General features: G+C 43.2%; 1 protein-coding gene across 3 annotated transcripts; it reads left to right on the plus strand.

The window, feature by feature from the left end:
- Nucleotides 1-10,845: 10,845 nt before the first annotated feature.
- Nucleotides 10,846-19,367, plus strand: fosl2 (FOS like 2, AP-1 transcription factor subunit). Of its 3 annotated transcripts, XM_067243038.1 has the most exons (5): nucleotides 10,846-11,023; nucleotides 11,351-11,536; nucleotides 14,838-15,092; nucleotides 15,373-15,498; nucleotides 17,550-19,367. In XM_067243038.1, the coding sequence occupies exons 2-5, from the start codon at nucleotides 11,408-11,410 to the stop codon at nucleotides 18,150-18,152; spliced, it is 1,113 nt and encodes a 370-aa protein (XP_067099139.1). In that variant the 5' UTR covers nucleotides 10,846-11,023; nucleotides 11,351-11,407; the 3' UTR covers nucleotides 18,153-19,367. The 3 variants fall into 3 exon arrangements, with proteins under 3 accessions (XP_067099139.1, XP_067099138.1, XP_067099140.1); XM_067243037.1 differs by having other exon boundaries at nucleotides 10,846-11,536; XM_067243039.1 differs by having other exon boundaries at nucleotides 10,846-11,536; nucleotides 15,391-15,498.
- The last annotated feature ends 500 nt before the right edge of the window (nucleotides 19,368-19,867 follow it).

Consider the following 19,867-nt stretch of genomic DNA (forward strand, 5'->3'; position numbering starts at 1 on the left):
GGACACTATAGTATGAATGTATCTGGGGCATTTTAATAGCATTAAGCCCCTTTTAATAAATAAAATAATTAAAGGCAGATTCTTTTTTTTTCTTTTTTTTTTTTTGCTCCTTGCTACATTTCTCTAGGTAACCTTTTTGACCCGCTTTCACATCATCTAGCTCGTCAGCCATGGGGCGGGCGAGGGGGACAGGAATGTTGGGTTGCATCTTCGATGAAGGACTTCAACAAAGCGAAACATCCGCAGTAACCTGATAGTTGACTATATGACTATATGACAACATTCAAAGGAATGCTGTCACGTTCCTTTGAAAAAATGATACCAATGGAAATATTTGTATCCCACAGCCTTAGTTTTGAAACACGTACGAACCTTTGCCTTGACCAGGTCAATGGTCAGTCTATCTTTCGCTCACAAACGTTTTCCCTAAGTGACTTGAACTTTGTCACTTTTGCAGTACTTACTGTCCATTTTTGCGCAGATATTTCCGTCTAAACTTGCCAAACGTGCTTTAAACCATTTAAATAAGGGTTCAGTCACAGTAGCAATCCCACAGTTTGAAGGTGATACTGAAGTTACCTTTTGAAGATGTGCATTTCACCTCCTGACTCATGTTGTACAGGTCTCTTGCCTGCCAGCTCCATTTTCTAATGCTCTAAATCCGCTAATCCTGTATTTAAGCAATCTCAATAGCAGAGGGAAAGAATAATTAAAGGTTTGGATAATTAGCTTGGGAACTTTTGACGGAATGATTAAAATTATACTCTTTACTTCTCTGGGGAGGCTGAACTACACCATTTGCTATAGCTACCATGTATGGATTTCTTGTTATGACCGTGGCTAAAATTACAGCCATTTGTTCGTTTCTTCTTGACTTTGCGGTAAAACAAGGTACCCTCTTTCAATCTTGTGATTTGAAAGATGAGCATGTCATTCATGTTCTTCTCTGTACTCATTTGTGATAATGCTGAGCGTGAGCTTCACAACTACCAGACAAAAACCAGAAGAGGTTTTGTACCAAAGAACATAAATGGGGTAAAGCTACAGTGTATCTTAACCTGACCATTACAAATCTTAACAGTACACTGTGGAACCTGTTTTGTTCACAGTCTTCAACTGAAGGGATTAGGCTACATCAGCATTAGTTTATCGTTCTGCTCCCATGACACCACTGTTAGTGGTTAGCTTCAAGCAGGCAGTTAGCCTAAGGACCTGCCAGTCTCTGCAAATGACAGGTGTGTGAAACAGGATCACACAAAGCTTGGCAGCAGCATCCCTGGGTGATAACCTGGGGCTAGCTTTTAGTATCAGTCACACCAGCTCCACCTCAGAAGTTGCTCTGCCAGGGAACTTTCAAGAGTTTCTAAAAAAGGAAGCTGTGTGGAGGCTGTGGAAAACTCAACTCTTCATCCAGGTAGTTAACCTAAACCCAGCAAGGGGTCTGGTATAGAAACATCAAAACACACAGAAAAGATGATAAAATACTGCATTAGATGATTGAGAGTCCAACTGTCATCCCAAATCAGCACCATTTTTTCTGGGGGAAGTCAGGCAGACAGGGCAGCAGCAAACGTGGGAGGTAATCGGTGGGAAACGAGGGAACATTCGAAAGGCCTGAATATGTCACAGAGAGGCAGGGGCGGGCGGCTGCTTTCGTCTTTGTTTATTTTTCTCCGATTTGCAGTGTCTGAGTCGCCCAATCTGTCAGCCGTAGCTTTTGTTTGGGGGGGGGGGGGGGGGGGGGGGGGGGGGTTCTCAAAGTTCACGCATTGCCTTTTGAAGGATTATTCTCCTGTGGAAAAGACAAAAGAAGTAGTTCACAAAATGAAGAAGGGCCGGAAAAGAAAAACTGGAACAGTTTTTTGGGGGAATCGAGTACAAAATTCAGAGTGACATGTGGGGGGGCTTTTCTGTTTCCATCCTCTGGTGGGTGGATTGAGAGGGGCTGGAGAGGGAGGGAGGGGGGTTTTAGGGTTTTGGCGGCATTTTCTTCACAGACGAGGGTTGTTGATACGAGCCATGTTGAGGATGATGGAGCTGAGAGGCTTAGCTAATTTGGGAAAGAACGACAGAGCAGTAGAGGAGAGAGGAGGGGGGATTTGACGGGCCTTTTGTTACAGCCTGTTTGATCTGGGAATTTGAAGGAGAGGAAAAATATGGCCCAGAGATGTCGAGAAAACGAGAGAATTACCGCGCCGGCATCTCTCTCTCTCACTCCCTCTCTCTTATTTTCTCCTCAAGAAGAAGTTGCAGGAATATTCTAATGCTCTCACTGTCAAAGCAACAGAACCCCCCCCCCCCCCACAGACACACCGTTTTGCGCATAAATACTGATAATAACTGGATCTTGTTAAACCCTGATTGTTAATTGCTAATTACTCTCCTTACATGAGAAGCCAGGAGAGCGTGGCTAAGCCGATCACAGACATCCTCCTCATTCCTGAGATCTGGTAGGACGCCCCCCCCCTCTCTCTTTTTGCCTCCCCCCTCACCTTTTTTCATTTTTTTATGGTTTTGAATGTAGATAAATACAGATTTTTATGGAGTTATCCCCCCCCTTATCCCCATTCTTCTTCACCTAATTACACCCGTCATACTTTACACACATCTTCCTCTGGCGTGCGATATTATTTGGTTTAAACCTAACATGGATTTACTAAAACCTGGCCCTCCGGAGGTTTCGTTTCTGGAACACAGATTTGTGGTTTAGCCAGGAATCTGGCAAGAGCTCGGTGTTCTAGATCCAAACGAAAGTTGAGACCCAATTTGCCTACAAATGTTTAGTGGTTCGCGTGAAGTTACAGGAAACTCATTCCACCCTGCCCATGATATCTGTGACTATCACGTGCTTGTCAAACATGCACTTTTCATAACCTTATTGTGTGTACTGCTTTCTCTCCTCCCGTTCCCTATTCCTAGTTTGTTTCCACCTCTCCTTTGCCTCTCTCGCTCCACCGCTGGCGAGTGTACCTGGGGAGCTGTCAGTCTGGATCGCCTTGCTGTCGGCTCAGCCTGTCAGGTTGAGGGACTTGTCCCGACTGTCTATGTACACTGATAGACCTGTCAGCTTGAATGACAGCCAGGATGCAGACACAGGAGACAGGTACATATAATGCGACAAGACCCCCCCCCCCCCACACACACACACAAACACCCCTCCACTAAAAAACTAAACAAATATATATTAATGAAGTCAGTTTTTTTTCCGATGGCGCATACAGATTCGTACAGGCACATCCCCTGATGGCTTTGTGAACTGAGTCTGAGGGGATGTGATGTCATCATGTCATAATCTGCCTGTCCCAATTAAACTGGTAATGAGCTGGGCCCAACCAGTTGAACCCCACCATTTTAAGACTAAAACGCACCCTTAAAGTATTTAGAGCATCCAATCTTTATTCGACACTGATAAAGTACACTGCAGATAGCGGGTTTGCATATGTTAACATTAACATTGAGGGTCTAATGGCTTTTTACTAATTCACTTTGTAAAGTTAACCGCAAAAACTCTGTTCCCGGTCAGATTTCAGACAAGGTAGGCACCTCAAATCACTGTAAAGTACCCTACCCAGCTCCGCCCAATGCTCAGAGAGCTGCACTCATTGAGCGACACACAGGACTCTCTGTGCCCACCGCAGAGCTGCAAACTGTTGACCTCTTCCCAACCCTGTTAGACTAATAGGTCATGCCCCCTCTGGCCCCTCCAATGGGGGTTTGTAAGCAAAGGCATTGCACAGTGGCAGGGGGCGAGGGCAGGGGGAGGAGGGGTGGGGGGTGGGGTGGTATTTGAATGGGGTGGCAATGGTGGTTAAGGGGAGGGGGAGGGGGGCATATTCTGGCTCGTGCCAAGTGACACAAACCCCCCTTGGCAGCCTAATTACATTTTCCACTTTTCCACACTCGCATTAAGCCTCCATCCAGCTGGAAGGAATACGGACACACCGGAGGAGGAGACCTCAGGAAAGGACCCCCCCCACACACCCCCACCCCCTCGTCCACTTCTTCCTTCCATCCCCCATGTACCCCCCTTCCCCCTGTACCCCCCTTCTATTAGCTCCCCTTATCTCCTGTGAACCTCTTTCTCCATTGGCCACAGATGATAGCCATGTAACAGTTCTATTTCTTCACTGCAAGCTGCCATGCAGTCCAAGTATCTATCAGTGACTGAGAAAAGGCCCAGTCTGCACTCAGTAAATGGCAGAAATTGTCATTTGCTTCCATTCCTTCATTGGAATCAGAGCACAAAATCAAAGGCCTAGATAAAGCATCAGTCAAAACAACAGGGACTATTCTACAATAAAGATTACAGGAAGCATAGATGACTCAAGGCAGATTTTTGCACATATAAAACCCTAATGAATTCTGCGCATTGGGAGATTGAGAGATCCCGGTTTATATACAATGGCTACTACATAGTAAATTACAATGGAGTATATACATTATTTAATTCAGCTGTGCCAATTTAGATGACATCAGTGACATTGAAATTTGTTCAAGCAGCTATATACATCTTACCAGTATAAATCATGAATGGACATTACACCAAATAGCAGGACGGGCCACATCTATTTCAGTCTTGTACATTGTTAGTTGTGTAGCTTTGCTGTTTTTGATACATTGACCTTTGAGGCTGTTAATGGCTTTTCAATCTCATTGTCTCCTTGCCTCGATCTCCAACTCTCTACCGACCACCTCATTCTTTCCCGACAGCTGATGTCTCAAGATGCCCTTCCCTAAATTACATACCAAGTTCCATCAAGACCTTTATAGACATACCAAGTCACACACACAGTTACATTCTCTTAGATAGTCCCCCATACATAGGCTAAGTCAGATTGGCTGGTTAGCTTGTGCACAAGTTACAACTTAAATCAAACTGTAAAGCCCTTAAAAACAAATCAATGTTTTGTGTAGTCAGTACTGGGCTAATTTGTTTCTGAGAAACCAGCTCCATCACTCGTGTGTCATGAAACCTCTAAGGGGTGAACAGCCAATCAACATGTAGTACTGTGTTGGAGGGAAAAAAAACAACAGGAGCATGTCTTGTTCTATAACCAACCTCCATTAACATTCCAGACCACAGGGCCTCTGTCCGTCCGCTGTACGACCGACATTCTCGTAAATTGCAACGATGGCCTTGTTGACAAGCCAACAAAAAATGTGCCCATTGTGTGGTGCTGTGGTCGTGTTGAGGAAACCGCCAGTTTGATTTCAAATGTTTTGGAGCGCCACAGAGGGGAAATACCATGGGGAAAAATATCAAAACAGCGACCTAACCTGACACCTGTTAGTGCCAAGTAGCTACCGGTAACCACTTTCCTTTGTTGATTTCTAGAACAGCTTTAGTTTTGATTGGCTCTTTCCCCTTAGACTAAACAAGCTGGTTTGGATGTCCAGTAAAGTCGGTAGAGGTGTGAGGGTCCTGTTTATCCCCAGCTGCAGGTGGCGGGGTTGACTCCTTCATTTGCTTGCTCACAAGTCCCCCGAATACTTGACACCTTTTCTTCTCCTTGCCCCGGCTATTTGTTCACTTCTTCCACCACGCACTTCGACATTTCCCCCCCTCTCGACTGTTTTCGCCTTTCTTGAGCGGCGTTCCATTCTTCTTTGTTTCAAGGTATGGTGCATTTGTGACGCACTTCCTTCCATTGTAGCAGGAACTGCTTTTACCGTTGGTTGTGAAATTATAATCTGAGAACCACACTTAACCGTGAAGCATGATTATGTGTGAGTTGATTGAAGGAGTTGCTCAAGTTTCACCCATCTAGTTATTACTAGCATTTAAAACCAATAGCTGATGCTCATAGCAAATGCTGAAAAAGATTCAATCATCCACTCAATTATCCACTCCTGTGGTAGGCCTATACAGAAGCACTTCCCAGCAAATGCTGGGAGTAACTTTTTAAACTTGCACAATAATCTACTTGGTCATGCAGGTTTCCTTTAAGACAAGTGGTAAAAACCTTGACAACTTGAGCCGATTCTGAGGCCACAAGGTTCATTCCCACCCTTCAGCAAATAAACAAGGAAATATTTGGTTGCTACGCAATGGCATATTGTTTGAAGGTACTATTCGCCCATTCCCTCCCTCTCTAGACATTGGCATACTTTATCTTTTAATCTTAATCTTTTCCTTAACAGCAGTAGTGCTCAGGCGACCATAAGCTTGTGTTGGATCATTTACTGATAGAGGAATAAGGCTTATGAAGTGGCTGTTTGTCACAGTGCACATGTAAAGCTATATCATGACCTGATGTGGTGACATATTGTCCAACAGTTCTGTATTTAGAACCTCCAGAACTTGGCCCATACCTTTCTTGTTATTGTACTCAAAACTCAAACTCAGCAGAAAGAGAAAATGTGTCAATGCTTTCTCATGAGAAAATCACAGGCTTCTGTAGAACATCTGGTCAAAAGGTCAAATTGCATTGGAATCACCTGCTATAAAACTAGTTTGGCTCTATTAACAACTGGTATTGTTCACAAAGAACACTAGCCGACTGTCTCTCTGCATGTGTTATGTCAGAGGTACTGAATGAATTCAGTTAGCTTCTACTTAAAATGCTCACGAATGTTTGTCCTGTTGCTGGGCTTCTGTTTTCTATTTTGTAGGTGGTCTAGGTAACCATAAAAAAAAAAAATGAATTAATGCAGAGATATAAGGTTGGTGGTTTATTTGGAACAGCTGTGGCTGTGTCAACCCGCCTGTACTTTATGAAATCTATCCTTTTGTTCCACAGTTTTGTTTTGTGTTCCTTGACCGTTCTAAGTGACCCATATGGAATGTCTACAAGTTGTATGTACTTAACGAATTAGCAAGGATTGTAATGTAATGATAAAATCATACAATGTTATGTATTTTGACATTGACCTGACCATTCTTTGCATAACACATAAACAACACCCCACAGCACACAACACACTATGTCATTTCTAAATGTAAATTGAACACCAGGTACGTTCAATTTTCTCATTGAGTCTTTAGATCCAGATGCACCAATTCAAGCCCTCCTGGTGTTAAATTAACACTTAGAAATTTGAAGTATACCTTTATGTATTTGCCTCACTGCCCTTGGTGTCAGCACTTTAGCACGTGTGTGCATGCGTGCATACAACATTTGGAGCAATCTCATTAGCCACTGTAGATCATGTGAGCTTTTATCCTGGTTAAGTTAAATCCTGTCAATAAGATAACCATGGAGGAAAATAAGAGAGGGAGGGAGGAAGGAAGGAAGGAAGAGTCTACTGTACATAAGAACATTATATTTATCATCAACTGTGTTGCAATTCCATTACAAATGACAACTGACAGTCATGAGAAAAAGTAATTGTCAGTTGACAATTGAAGAATACTTAGTTTGTGACCTGAGGATCGGCTGGATATTCAACAGTTAGCTTGTGGTTTCCAATAGCCTGTCCCTCTCTTCCATACCTTTGTGACAAAAGGCTGTCAACAAATGCAAGTCTTATGTTGTCTTTCATTATAGCCCACAAGATGCAACTACCTAATGTCTAAATGATCCGTTGAATCCATTGTCAGTAATTTAGTCAAACTGAAGTGGAGAATAGTAACTAATTTGACCTATATATTAATCACACCTCCAATGTAGCCACAAATCAGCTGAACATCCATAGTACATGTAGGCTGCTTAGCTCTGATGTCATGACCGAATGTCCATAAGACATTTTGCAGACACAGTATCAGTACACTAGCCATTCCATTGTGACAGAGGAACTTCCAGGAAATCTTTAGCCCGAATGGACCTCCCAGTTCATGTGGTCTTCATAATCCAAAACACAATATGTCTAAAGAATAGTTATGGATTGTCAACACTTCTTCCATACACATTATGTTTGATTGTTTTAAAGTTACACTTCTAATTTTTAGCTTCCTGGCCAACTCTATGCATACCACGACCACCAATTTTAACTTTAACTCAGATTTCTGTGACATTAAAGGATTTGTTGTGGGTAGTGTAAAGGAACAGGGCAGCTGCTAGTAATAAGTACTTTTTTGTTTTTTTTTGTTTTTTTTTTCATAGATTTCCAGCAGTGAACTTGTTTTCAAACTAGTTATACCTTGACAAATGGGATTCTAACGACAGAACAATCCTCTCTGTCAATTACACAATATTTGTTATACTGTAGTATACATTGAAAACAATGATAATCCAAAGTAGGACAGTCCAATGTCCACCACCTTGAAGAATTTGAGTGGCAGTTGGAGTGGTTTGAATCGTAAGCCTGCTCATTGATAAGTAGGCCTACATGATGTTTGAAGTAAACAGCAGATCGTTATAGCTACAACAGGTGTCAAATTTGTGTACTGGAAAATTATTATTAGTACAACTGTATAATTACATTTTGGAGGTCGTTTAAACGTCCTTTTTTAGGCTTTTCACAATCAATAACTTAAACCCACATAAAATATATTTTTATATGTATGAGACATAAACAGTAGGTGAAAATCATGTCTACAGCAAAGCAACCTGGTTTAAAAAGGGCACAGGATAATTTAAGTAAAATACAAAAATGTACAGTAAAATAAAAGCAAATAAAAGAGATAAAGAGTTTATGCAATATTTCACGTGTTCACCCAGTTAAAAGTGTAGGCCTAAGCTATAAACGGAATCAATTGTAATCGTCAACAGGTTCGTCAGAATGGCGTCAGACATGTACCTGTAGCGAATGTGAAGCACCTGGCCACAAATAGGTTAAGCCTCCTCGTGGGCCTACTTATGAATGAAAAGGACACGTGCGTGCCGACGCAGTGCAGACGTTGAACATTGTCTGATTATCAGAGGGTGTTTTCCACTTGTCTACATTGGTTCGATTGTTGTGGTGGATACTTTTTCTGCTGGGCTGCTAATTGTGTTTGAGAACAGATGGATCGTAACAAACGTCTCGATGACGCTTGCAACAACGGATCTCTGTTTTTGTTCTCTGTTCAATTGCTGCGAAGAACATTTGGGCCACTACTGTAACATTCGACAGCTCAAATTAACTATGCATGCATAGGTTTAACGCTTCCAACAGAAAACACATAACATCAGTAGGATTGTAGCCTAATACACATATAGGATTATTCATGGCATTGGCATAGCCTTTTTGGATTCCACATTCAATATGAAATGAAAATATTGGAGTGCAACAGGCAGTGAAGCACTAAAGCCTTTACCCGTGTTGTAGCCTAGATAATATGTGTAATCTAAACAGTTTCGATTAGGCCTAATGGCATAAAGCATTTAAGTAAGCTATGTCTTATGCTATTCTTAGCCTATATTCAACCTATTTTATTTTAAGTAAAAAATGCTCCTAACTTTCCGATATCTGGCATTAGAGTCATAATCAGAACTCGGTAGGCTATGTTGTTGGCAATGCATGACTAAAAGAACACCACGTGGACTCATCCTCTCCAAACCATAACTGGAAACGTATGTGCGCGGACGTTATAAATGCACAACCAAGTAAGTCTACCCCTATCTATTCCATGAAATAGCAAGCATATATTGAACTTGAGCAACACTAATAGTTTCCTGGACAGTTGTTTTTCAAATGCGTCTAAAGCCATCTGTGGAGAATAGCCTAGCCTACTCAAATCATTGTGGAAATACTGACACGAACTGATTGTTGTCGTTGATCAAGCTAAGAAATTCACTAACTCACTCACTGGTTGTGACACCCCCCGACATATACTTCTCATCTCTTCAGGGCCACTCTAAATTTCATCAATATTGCTCACGGACAAACTATAATCCCTTGAAAGTGACGTTCTGTTTTAGACACGCGCGACAAACTGCCTTATGGAGCGCCATACACAATTCTGGTGTGTAAAATTAAAATAGGGACCATGCTAGATTGGATTGTAGTTAATGCGCCAATTCATATCTTTAGCTTGACATTTTCTGGGGCCTATGCCTTGAAAGGTGTGTCAGAATTACCCCACATGTATTATTCCTATGGCAACTTGTAATTATTTTGGTAACGAATATGATATCCACCGTTCAATTGGTTAAATACAGTGTATATGAAATAATCTGCGCCCTAAAGCCTAGTCTCTTTCTAACGCATATGGGATGCGTTTTGCGGATTGGAACCAGCGAGGACGGTTATATGCACACAACCATAACTTAAAGGCTGTGAAAATTGCCTCCGTATAACCGTTATTCCTTAGCTTTTCAGATTAATTTAAACAAGAACATTGAGAGGTTATAGCCTAGGCTATCTCCATATCCGTTCCCTCTGTTTCTCTTTATCTGCACCAACACAAAATCGACAATTGCGAAACAATGTTGAATTGAATAGGAAGGACGAAAAACACCTGAGTTCATGTGCCTGCAATGGCTATATTCGATGTGGTTATATATAACTATGTTGAATAGGCTAGTGTGCTTAAAGATGCGTCTACCTGTCGCTGGAGACCCTACCTCTTGAGCTCCAGAAGAGAAAGTGAGGCGAAAGAGGGGAGGGAATCCCTCCTGCGTCTGACGCGCCTTTACCAAGGAAACCCACACGCGTGTTCTTTGACGCAACTGCCCATTTTAGGAAACATGCGTCAATGGACAGTACCAAATCAGAAAAATGGTGATTGGAGACAAACATCCTCAAATTAACAGATACAAAGCAAAAGTACGAGTCTTTTAACTTTAATCGCTATTTACTTCTTTATACACCGCCACTGTATTAACAACGTTTTGTCTGATGAGCTTAATTATGCGGAATTGCCATAACACAGACACCCCTCCCCAAGTTGAAATGTAGACGCCCAGACCGTGACGTGACCAACTTTTTTGGCGTTGAAAAGCGGTCGCAGTTCTTCATAGTGCCATTGAAGTGAGTCATCCAGGGGGGCTTGTGGTAACGAAGGACAAAAAGACCGGAGTTGTTCCAGAGAGAACAGTAGACAGTTGTAATAAAGTGCGGTAAAAGGAAACTATCCAGTAGAGTAGGCTTGACTGGAAAGATAATTTAATCTTGAGTCACACGCGGCACAGGTCATTTCGCCTCTGGATTGACTGCGAAAGTAGGTGTCCTAGTACTACTGACATTTGTTATAGAAAGTCGCTTCGACTAACGCACCTGAAGTCCGCCGTAGTTTTTTTTTACCTGGAGCTGCAACTAAAGGAACAAAGTTATACATCAAGTGGTTGCCTGCTATTGATATCAAGGAATCTAATATTTATTTTGTGTGGAGACGAGGTTTAATCCTATTTAGCAAGCAAAGCTAATTTCATTTTACACTGAATTTGCACTTTGTGGTTGCAAACATCTGGATATTGAAGAGAACGAGCACTGGTATCGAGTCATTCTCAACACGCAAGGATTTCACCTTTGTGCTGTTCTCTCTAAGGATCATTAGAGCTTCGGACCTTATATCATCTACTGAAAACGATCTCTTTCCTGGATCATGTACCAGGACTACTCGGGGAACTACGACACGTCGTCCCGCGGCAGCAGCACTTCACCGGCACAGCCAGAGTCGTTCACAAGCGGCAGCAGCACGATTGGCAGTCCGATCTCTACCTCCAGCTACCAGGTAGCCTAGCTACTAGCCTGTGCATAATAGCTACAAAGAAAAAGTGTCAGCTTCCACGATTTCAGTTTATGTATTTAATTGAGAAATCTATTTATTTCAAATAGTCCTACTCATTCGTAATAGCCTTCATTATTTGCAAAACACGTCTATGGTGTTATTGACGCTCTTTTGTGGGAAACGTGTTTTATCCCAAGCACATAGGCCTATAACAATAAATGTAATATTTCATCACCGTCTTACTCGGAAGTTGTTGATGAACCCACTGACACAGTTTTTGATCGGTGACTCAATGGATATATTAAGCGTTGGAGCGCAGAGCGAAATGAAAGTATGCATACTTGCGGAGCCTATGCACCATGTCAAGCAAAGTAATGTATCGTAGAGATTAAAGTTAACAAATACACATTATGAATGATGTAGTCTTTGACGGATCACATCGTGCGTTTTACGTTAGGGCGCAGATCCATCTGTGAGTTTCTATTTCGGCAACTATTGTGCATGAGTGACCACGGCCCTATCTATGTAGCCTAGGCTATCAATATTTCTGACTTAAATGAAACTTCAAGTGTGGTTGTGGTGAAATCTACAAACCTAATAGATAAGCCGACCGCTTTTGAAGCTGTGGGAACGTTGTTTTTTTGCATCACTTGGCCCATCAATGACATCATTGAAAACAACCAATAAATACATTTCAATGTTCTATGCATCAGCATCTTCACAAAGCGGCCGCACATAAGGCTAGCTGGTACACTGACTATGCGAGAAAATGGCAGGTGCATATCAGCCCTAAAGATTTAATTTGAAATTACATTTGGTAACATAACATTGCATCAAAGCTGGCGCGCGTAAATATATCTTCCTATCCTGCTTAATAAAAATCATATTCACATGCATTCTGGGAAAGGCATATAGCCTATATACTCGAAGAAAAGCTCCGGTTTTCCCCTTTTCTGTGCCTGGAGTTTGTCTGTAGTGGAGTCTGTATACAATTCAGGCACAACAAACACTTTTATGCTTCTGATGCTTAGGCTACTTAAGTTTCGCGAAACTTGACCCTATGTCATACGCACACGAATGGGCATGACCAACAAAACTTCAGTGAGCTTGTGTAGAGTTTTGCAGTTGGGTACCACGTCGTCACGCAGCGACCGTTGGCGAGACAACGGTTTTAAAACGCTGGAGATGTTTAATCTCCCAATGTGCCCTCGGGTATGTTGGTGACTCGAAGTCTGGAGTAATTCCTCCAGATGTCCTATTGTGATTACACAGGCCGGTGCTACCAGTTCTCTCTGAAATAAATAGGCCTATCCTTACTTTGTAATAGCCTAATGTGAGCCATTCGTAGCAATGAATGCAGAAAACAACGATTAGGCGACGATTAGTTTTATTATAGAGGGTAAAGATATTCTGTGGCTCCTGTCTTGTGGGTTTGCGGCTGGCTTCAAAGTCACCCGAAAAAGACCCCGGAGCAGATGTGAAAAGCAGTTTATACGCAACAACAGCAAGTTGTATACCCTGTGAACAGGTAGGCTATAGCCTAGGCTACTACTAGATTTGACAGAGCTATATGAATCAAGAATGCGCGGCTGTATCGGGTCTCCCTTCCAAAAACGTATGAGGGACACTAAGGTGCCTTTTATAGATGTAAAGTTACTTGTTATGATGTAAGGTGACTAAAAGCATCATTGGGCGACTATGTTGACAGTATGAGGGATAAACGTTCTCATTTTTACGGTTCGCCACTGGCGTTTGTGCACTGCCCTCTATTGAAATTATAGTGAAAAACGAGTGAAGTTTTTAAATTAAGCATTTCCTTGTTTGCTGCGGTAAGCACTGCTTTGACACGATTCCCGTATGCGTACACTTCAGAGGAAAATCTTCCTGGAAGTTTGAATAATGTTTTGGTTTCCATGGAATTGGTTGGTCATTATTTCCTTCTGTTATGTTCCTTCTGTTAGTTACGTCCTCTCAGACGTTAAATCCCCCGACTGTTGATATAGCCTACCTCGTTTCCAGCAACAATTTGGCAATTTCCCGGCCTATGGTCCAGATGTAGAAGCTACGGGAAACGCGCAACCTACGTGTTGCACCATAACTCAAGAATTTCTTTTAGGCTACATTTACAATGGCGGGATAAGGTTGTCAGTTTTACACACGGTAATAGACAACAGGAAATCAATTTTCCTAAAGGTCACACTGTATAACTATTAAAGTCGTGACCGTTCTTGCACTCTCCGGGAATTTGTGCAGTCTGTGGAATTTTTCATCATCGCCTAATTTATGGAATGTGCTGGCCGCTGGACAGTAGAAACACACTTTCATATCCTTTCCGCAGCGTAATACAGCTTCCTGCTTTACGGGAATTGACCCTTTTTATTTTTTATGTTTCACCTAATCCCATATTTGATTTACCACCACACCTATAATTCAAGAATAGTCCAGCGCTTATCAAAAATCTAAAGACTAGAACTCTGATTCTCTGATGACGCGTCAGCTCATGATAAATCGACCTAGGCTATATCACGTGTGTTTTCTTGAGTCACTCGATGTCTTTCTTACCTCTCTGACCAAAATACATGTCAAGACAATTCTTATCTTAACCAATATTGCAATACCACCGTCTTTCTCGGTCGCACAGCGCCACAAAGGAATAGGTCAATCACGATAGATTTTCAGTTCTGCTGTTCTGTTCACAATTGAGGGGCGCATACACGTGTGGAGATTCTATCAGACAACCTTGATGTATTTCTAAGATCCTAAACCAGTCTCATCTTTGTACAAGGGAAAATCGGTCATGTAAATCTAACCTGTGTTTCCAGCGAGCCATGCTGAGGCTTACAATGTTTCCTTTCCAGATGACTTGCCTAACACAAGCCTTTAGTACACTTAGGAAGGAGTACTCCACATCATGGGCTTTCCCATATGATTCACTCAGGGTGTCATTGTGCAACTCGAGGGGTTAAAGTGGGGTGTGCATAGTGATTCACTGGGACCATATGCTAGGGAATGTATGAATTTTATAACGGGTGGGTTGTGAGTCAATGAGTGTGTGTGAGTGAGTGAATGAATGAATGTATGCTACACGTATGGTGTTGTGTCTACTAAGACAGTTGTTCACATACAGGTGAATTGATTATGAATGATTGATCAGTGGCTTCATGACATCAAAAGGCCAGATGATAACAGTCCTTTTTCACATGACATCTTGCCTCAAATTCAGTCTCGAAAAGGTCAATTCACCATTGTCCTCCATCCCTCCCTCTGTGTGTCTCTCTCTCTCTTTGACCCTCCCTGTCTCCAGAAGTACAGGGTCGACATGCCCGGCTCCAGCAGTGCCTTCATACCCACCATAAACGCCATCACAACCAGCCAGGACCTGCAGTGGATGGTGCAGCCCACCGTCATCACCTCCATGTCCAACCCCTACTCCCGCTCGCACCCGTACGGCCACCATCTCACCAACGGCCCGGGGCTCTTGGGACACAACACGCTGGCACGCCCCGGCGTCATCCGCTCGATTGGAGATGCCCGTGGACGCCGCAAGAGAGATGAGCAGGTACATTGTGTTTTTTGCATGATGATGATTGAACTGTATATTTGTATCTTTTCTATCAGTATAAACATAGTAAGGTTTCAACGTTTTGACTGAGATTATTACCTAAAAACTCTTATGAAGACCTGTTCCTTAATATTAGATGGACTGTTTCTTTGTACATAAAAATCAATAAATAAAGGAACCTTTTTGTTTGTTCCAACTGTAAACAGGTTTAATCTTGGCCATAATTGGTCAATCTTTATTTTTTATTTTTTCACAACTTTGGTCAGTAATTAAGTAGGCTTTGTATTTTTCTCAGCTAACCCCAGAGGAGGAGGAGAAGAGGCGTGTGCGACGTGAGAGGAACAAGCTGGCCGCCGCTAAATGCCGCAACCGCAGACGAGAGCTGACAGATATGCTACAAGGGGTACGTTGATATCACATACCACCCCACCCCTCTGCCTCACTGGCCTGACAGCCACACCCAATCTGCACACTGACGTCTGATACTAAAGGGACACCTATCCGACTATGAATGTCTTCCTTTGTTCCTTCCTAGTACCTTCTTTTAAAATAAATATATGATATATTTTGGGACAAGTTTCCAGTATTCAAACAGTAGCCATAGCTACCAGAGATCGGTCGAAGTAGTGGCCTTTTTGATGGTATCCATGTACTCCAGCCTGAGTATAAACACATCCATCTTCTTAAGAAACGTAATGCTTTCCCCCCCTGACATACAGAAATAGGACTAGATACTTTATAGCAGATTTCACTGCACTGAAGAGCAGAACACTAATGCATTTGTATTTGTGGCTGTGCCCCAGTGGTGATTTTAGACCCTTTTTAGGGGTGCTCAAGCACCCTTACATTTCATCTCAGCACCACTAAAAATTATAATAATAAAAAAAAAATATATATATTATTGTTTATTATCATTTGATGCTGGTAGTTCATGAAGAAAGGGACATCCTTAGTTTTTTCATTCATTCAATATTTTGCATGATAATAAATACATTTATTAATTGTTATCCAGTGAAATTAGGGATTTATTAGCAATGGGGTTTAACACTTTTGCAAGGCACTGTATTCATGTCACATTCTCATTGGGGGCTGAGCACCCCTAAAGGTCTGATCCTAGAATCGCCCCTGCTGTGCCCCATTAGCTGGTTGAGCTTCAGGTGTCAGAACCCTGGGATACACGTTTGAATCTTGCTAGCTGTTAGCACTAAGCTAGACCACAGACGGTGCCAACAAAAGGCTTTTTTCCTCTCGGTTAAGACGGCTGTAAACGGGCCAGGCTGTTTTCAACCCAGCCTAGAAGACGCTTCTGCATCTAAACGGACTAATTATCTCGTGTACAGTGATGGGGAGCTTGGCGTTCTCAAAGAAATGAGGAATGCGCTGCAGGCGGCTTTCTTTGTGAAAGGAGGGTGGACATTTTTGTTAGGGACAACTTGTTCGTCTCTCTAGCCCACGCAATTTAGTCTACTAACAGCCGCCCTACCCTCCTCTACCCCTCCCTTTCTCTCTCTGTCTCTGTCTTTCTCTCTGTCTGTCTCTGTCTCTCTCTTCTCTCTATCTAGTCTCTCTCAAACACACAAAAACCCAGCAGGTACACACGCACACACAGTTACTCCCAGCAAAACCGCCCTTTCCCTGCTCACTGTCAAATCCCCTAATAAGGAAGTGCCACATTCCAATGCTGACTGGCAGAACATTTCCTACCAACACAGTTGTTACTTGCTCTTGCGCTATAATGCTTTTTTAAACATTTATTTTTGTGAGCCTACTTTCTACTTCCTCATGCCTTTGCTCCCAAGTCAAAGCTCTAAGACGACGTTGTGAGAGGTGATTTATGTTTGGACCCACCCCTGTCTGTAACTGGACCCTTGGCATGCCTTTATCTCTGAAACATTAATGACACAGAGGCAGTTCTCACAGGCCAGTCCTGAGGCCAGTTCTGATTAATTTCAGATATAAATTGATATTATGATGATAATATGTTTTGATGAATCTCTTAAACTCCTAGATCACACACACACACACACACACACACACACACACACACACACACACACACACACACACACACACACATAATCATTCAGTACCCATGTTTTTATGATGTCTGTCTCAAATAGCTCATCCACAGTCCTGAGCAATCAAACAGTGCTCTCTAGTGGACAGACATTAGTGGTGCAGCCGCCGCTATGTGGAACCTAAGCAATGGTTTTATGCCCTTGCTGCAAAATCTATCATAGTGTGTAGCCTATTACTCAGGTACCAAATGCACTACCAAACAACCAAACCAATACTCAGGTGCCAAATATATAACCACACCAATAAAAAAGTGTTTGTGAGGAAGCTGATTCCTGTGAGGAGGTCTGACGTGAGTTGTGCTACACTGGATATCGACCTCACATATATACTGTGTGTACCGCTGTTGCTCATCCCACGCTTTCTCTTTGCGAACAGGAGACTGAAAAGCTCGAGGAAGAGAAAGCGGACCTCCAGAAGGAGATCGAGACCCTGCAGAAGGAGAAGGACAAGCTGGAGTTCATGCTGGTGGCCCACAACCCTGTGTGCAAGCTGCCCACCGAGGACCGCCACCAGGTGTTGAACCACCACCACCACCAGCACCACCACCAGCACCAGCAGCAACAGCATCAGCAGTGCGCCCCCCTTCCCCTGACCATGCGCTCCCTCAACCTGGGCCCCCGCGGGCCCCTCAACCCCGTGGTGGTGAAGCAGGAACCCGAGGAGGACGACGACTCGGAGGACGGCAAGCCCCAGCGCTCCGTCATCAAGCCCATTTGCTTAGGGGGCGGAGTCATGAGCCTCGGCGGCGGGATGTACTGCTCGGACGGCGACAGCCTCAACACGCCGGTGGTGGCGGCGTCCACCCCGGCGTCCACGACGCCCAACGCGCCCAGCCTCATCTTCACCTACCCCAACATGCTGGAGCCCGAGAGCCCCTCGCCGTCCTCCGAGTCGTGCTCCAAGGCCCACCGGCGCAGCAGCAGCAGCGGGGATCAGTCCTCCGACTCGCTCAACTCGCCCACCCTGCTGGCTCTCTGAGTGGGCCATCGTTTTGAGGGAAGGACAACCTCCGCTTCCCTTTGTCGACCCGGTAGACTTAAGAGCACACTCCCCTACCGAACTACCCCCGAAAGACCGCCCGACAGACCGCAGGCCGTTGTTGCTCCACTCTGTGGACTGGGATAGAACTCGCCATGGGCTACTGATGCTTTGCTGGGGTTCCCTACCCTTCGTATGTTCCCAAGGTGTGTACCGTGCCGGTCTTGTGTTGTTCCTCCCCCATTTCAAGTCGAGCTTGTCCGTTTGTTTAGCGATGGAAGAGACCGAGGCGGGAGCGAGAAGGGCGACGGCCGACCACCCCATCTGTTTTTTCGAATCGCGGCGCCAAAAGCCACGTGACGCCAATTGCACTCTGCAAAGATCAATCGAGAAATCACTAAGCGACCGTCGCTACTGCTATCGTCAAAAAGAAGTCTGTGTGTCCTGGCTTCCCTCTGTTCTGGTGGAGGGATGGAGACCCAGACCGTGACTACGAGCAAACCCGCCATTTTTTGCTGACGAAACAGAGCTTGGATCACTTTGTTTCCATCTCTGATCTGTATTTATTCCTATTGTTGTAGTTTCCCCCCCCCCCCCCCCCCTTCCTCCTCGCATTCTGACGCTGTCCCCTTCTTAAACTGCCTGTAGAGCAGCAATCGGTTTGCAAGGTGAGCCATGGAACCTCACTGTCTCAAAGGAATCAAGCCAATTCTAATTTGTCAGTTGGGTTCTCTACACCCTTAGACCGTTGATGACCGTAGTATTAATGTACTTCTCCTCAGTTGTATACCTGAACTGTGTTCCGCACAGAATTTTGTAAAACAAAGGTCAGGGAATTCTTTGTTGTCTTGATAGCGTCCCCTCATTTGAATGACCATTACAGGAAGTGATTCACAATGGCCTATAGACTACAGGAGAGATAGCCAAACAACACATCTGTTAACTGCTGAAATGTGGTTGTCTTAGGAAATATGCCAACACACAAAAAGTTGGACTGAACATCGCAGGACTATGCCCTTAAACTAATTTGACAGATGTATAAAGTCATACATGAATTAATTGTTTCTTTTCTTCTTGTCACCCTTTTGACAAAGCAAGAGTTTAGTCTACATACACATGTTTCATTGAAAACAAGACAGGTTTTGTGGAGTGAAACCCCCAAAATGCTTTTTTGTACATATGTTTTCATTTAAATAATAAATATTTTTTTGTGGATTGGAGTTGTCTGGTTCAACTTTTTGAAAGCCACTGTGTTCTGAGAACATTGATGGCAAATTAAAAAACCTTAACTACGCCATTTTATGAATTTGTTTAAAAGAATTACATAAAAATGATGTCAAAGGCAGATAAAATGTGTGGTATTTACGCCAGTTGTGTAAGAGTACTTCTAATCCACCCTGTTTACTAGTGGAACCCTATACATGGAGCAAATGCACTAAATGAAAATAAATTGGGACTCATGAGAAGGTAAAAAAACCAACTCAAATAAGACTTTCTCTACAGCTGGACTGGAACAGAAGAAAGGATATCATCAAGGAAACTCAATCCTTGTCAGAGAAATATTCTGGGAAACATTTTGTATTGTTTTGTGCAAGTGTGTATGCGTGTTAAGACGGCAATGTAAATGAGTATCAAGCACTGAGATGGATAGAAATGCAATATTACACTCTGTTCTGCTTACTTCAAACATTCCTACAAAAGCAAAGTCAGACTTG

Source organism: Osmerus mordax, chromosome 9, assembly GCF_038355195.1.
Source record: "Osmerus mordax isolate fOsmMor3 chromosome 9, fOsmMor3.pri, whole genome shotgun sequence".
Classification (NCBI taxonomy): Eukaryota; Metazoa; Chordata; class Actinopteri; order Osmeriformes; family Osmeridae; genus Osmerus; species Osmerus mordax.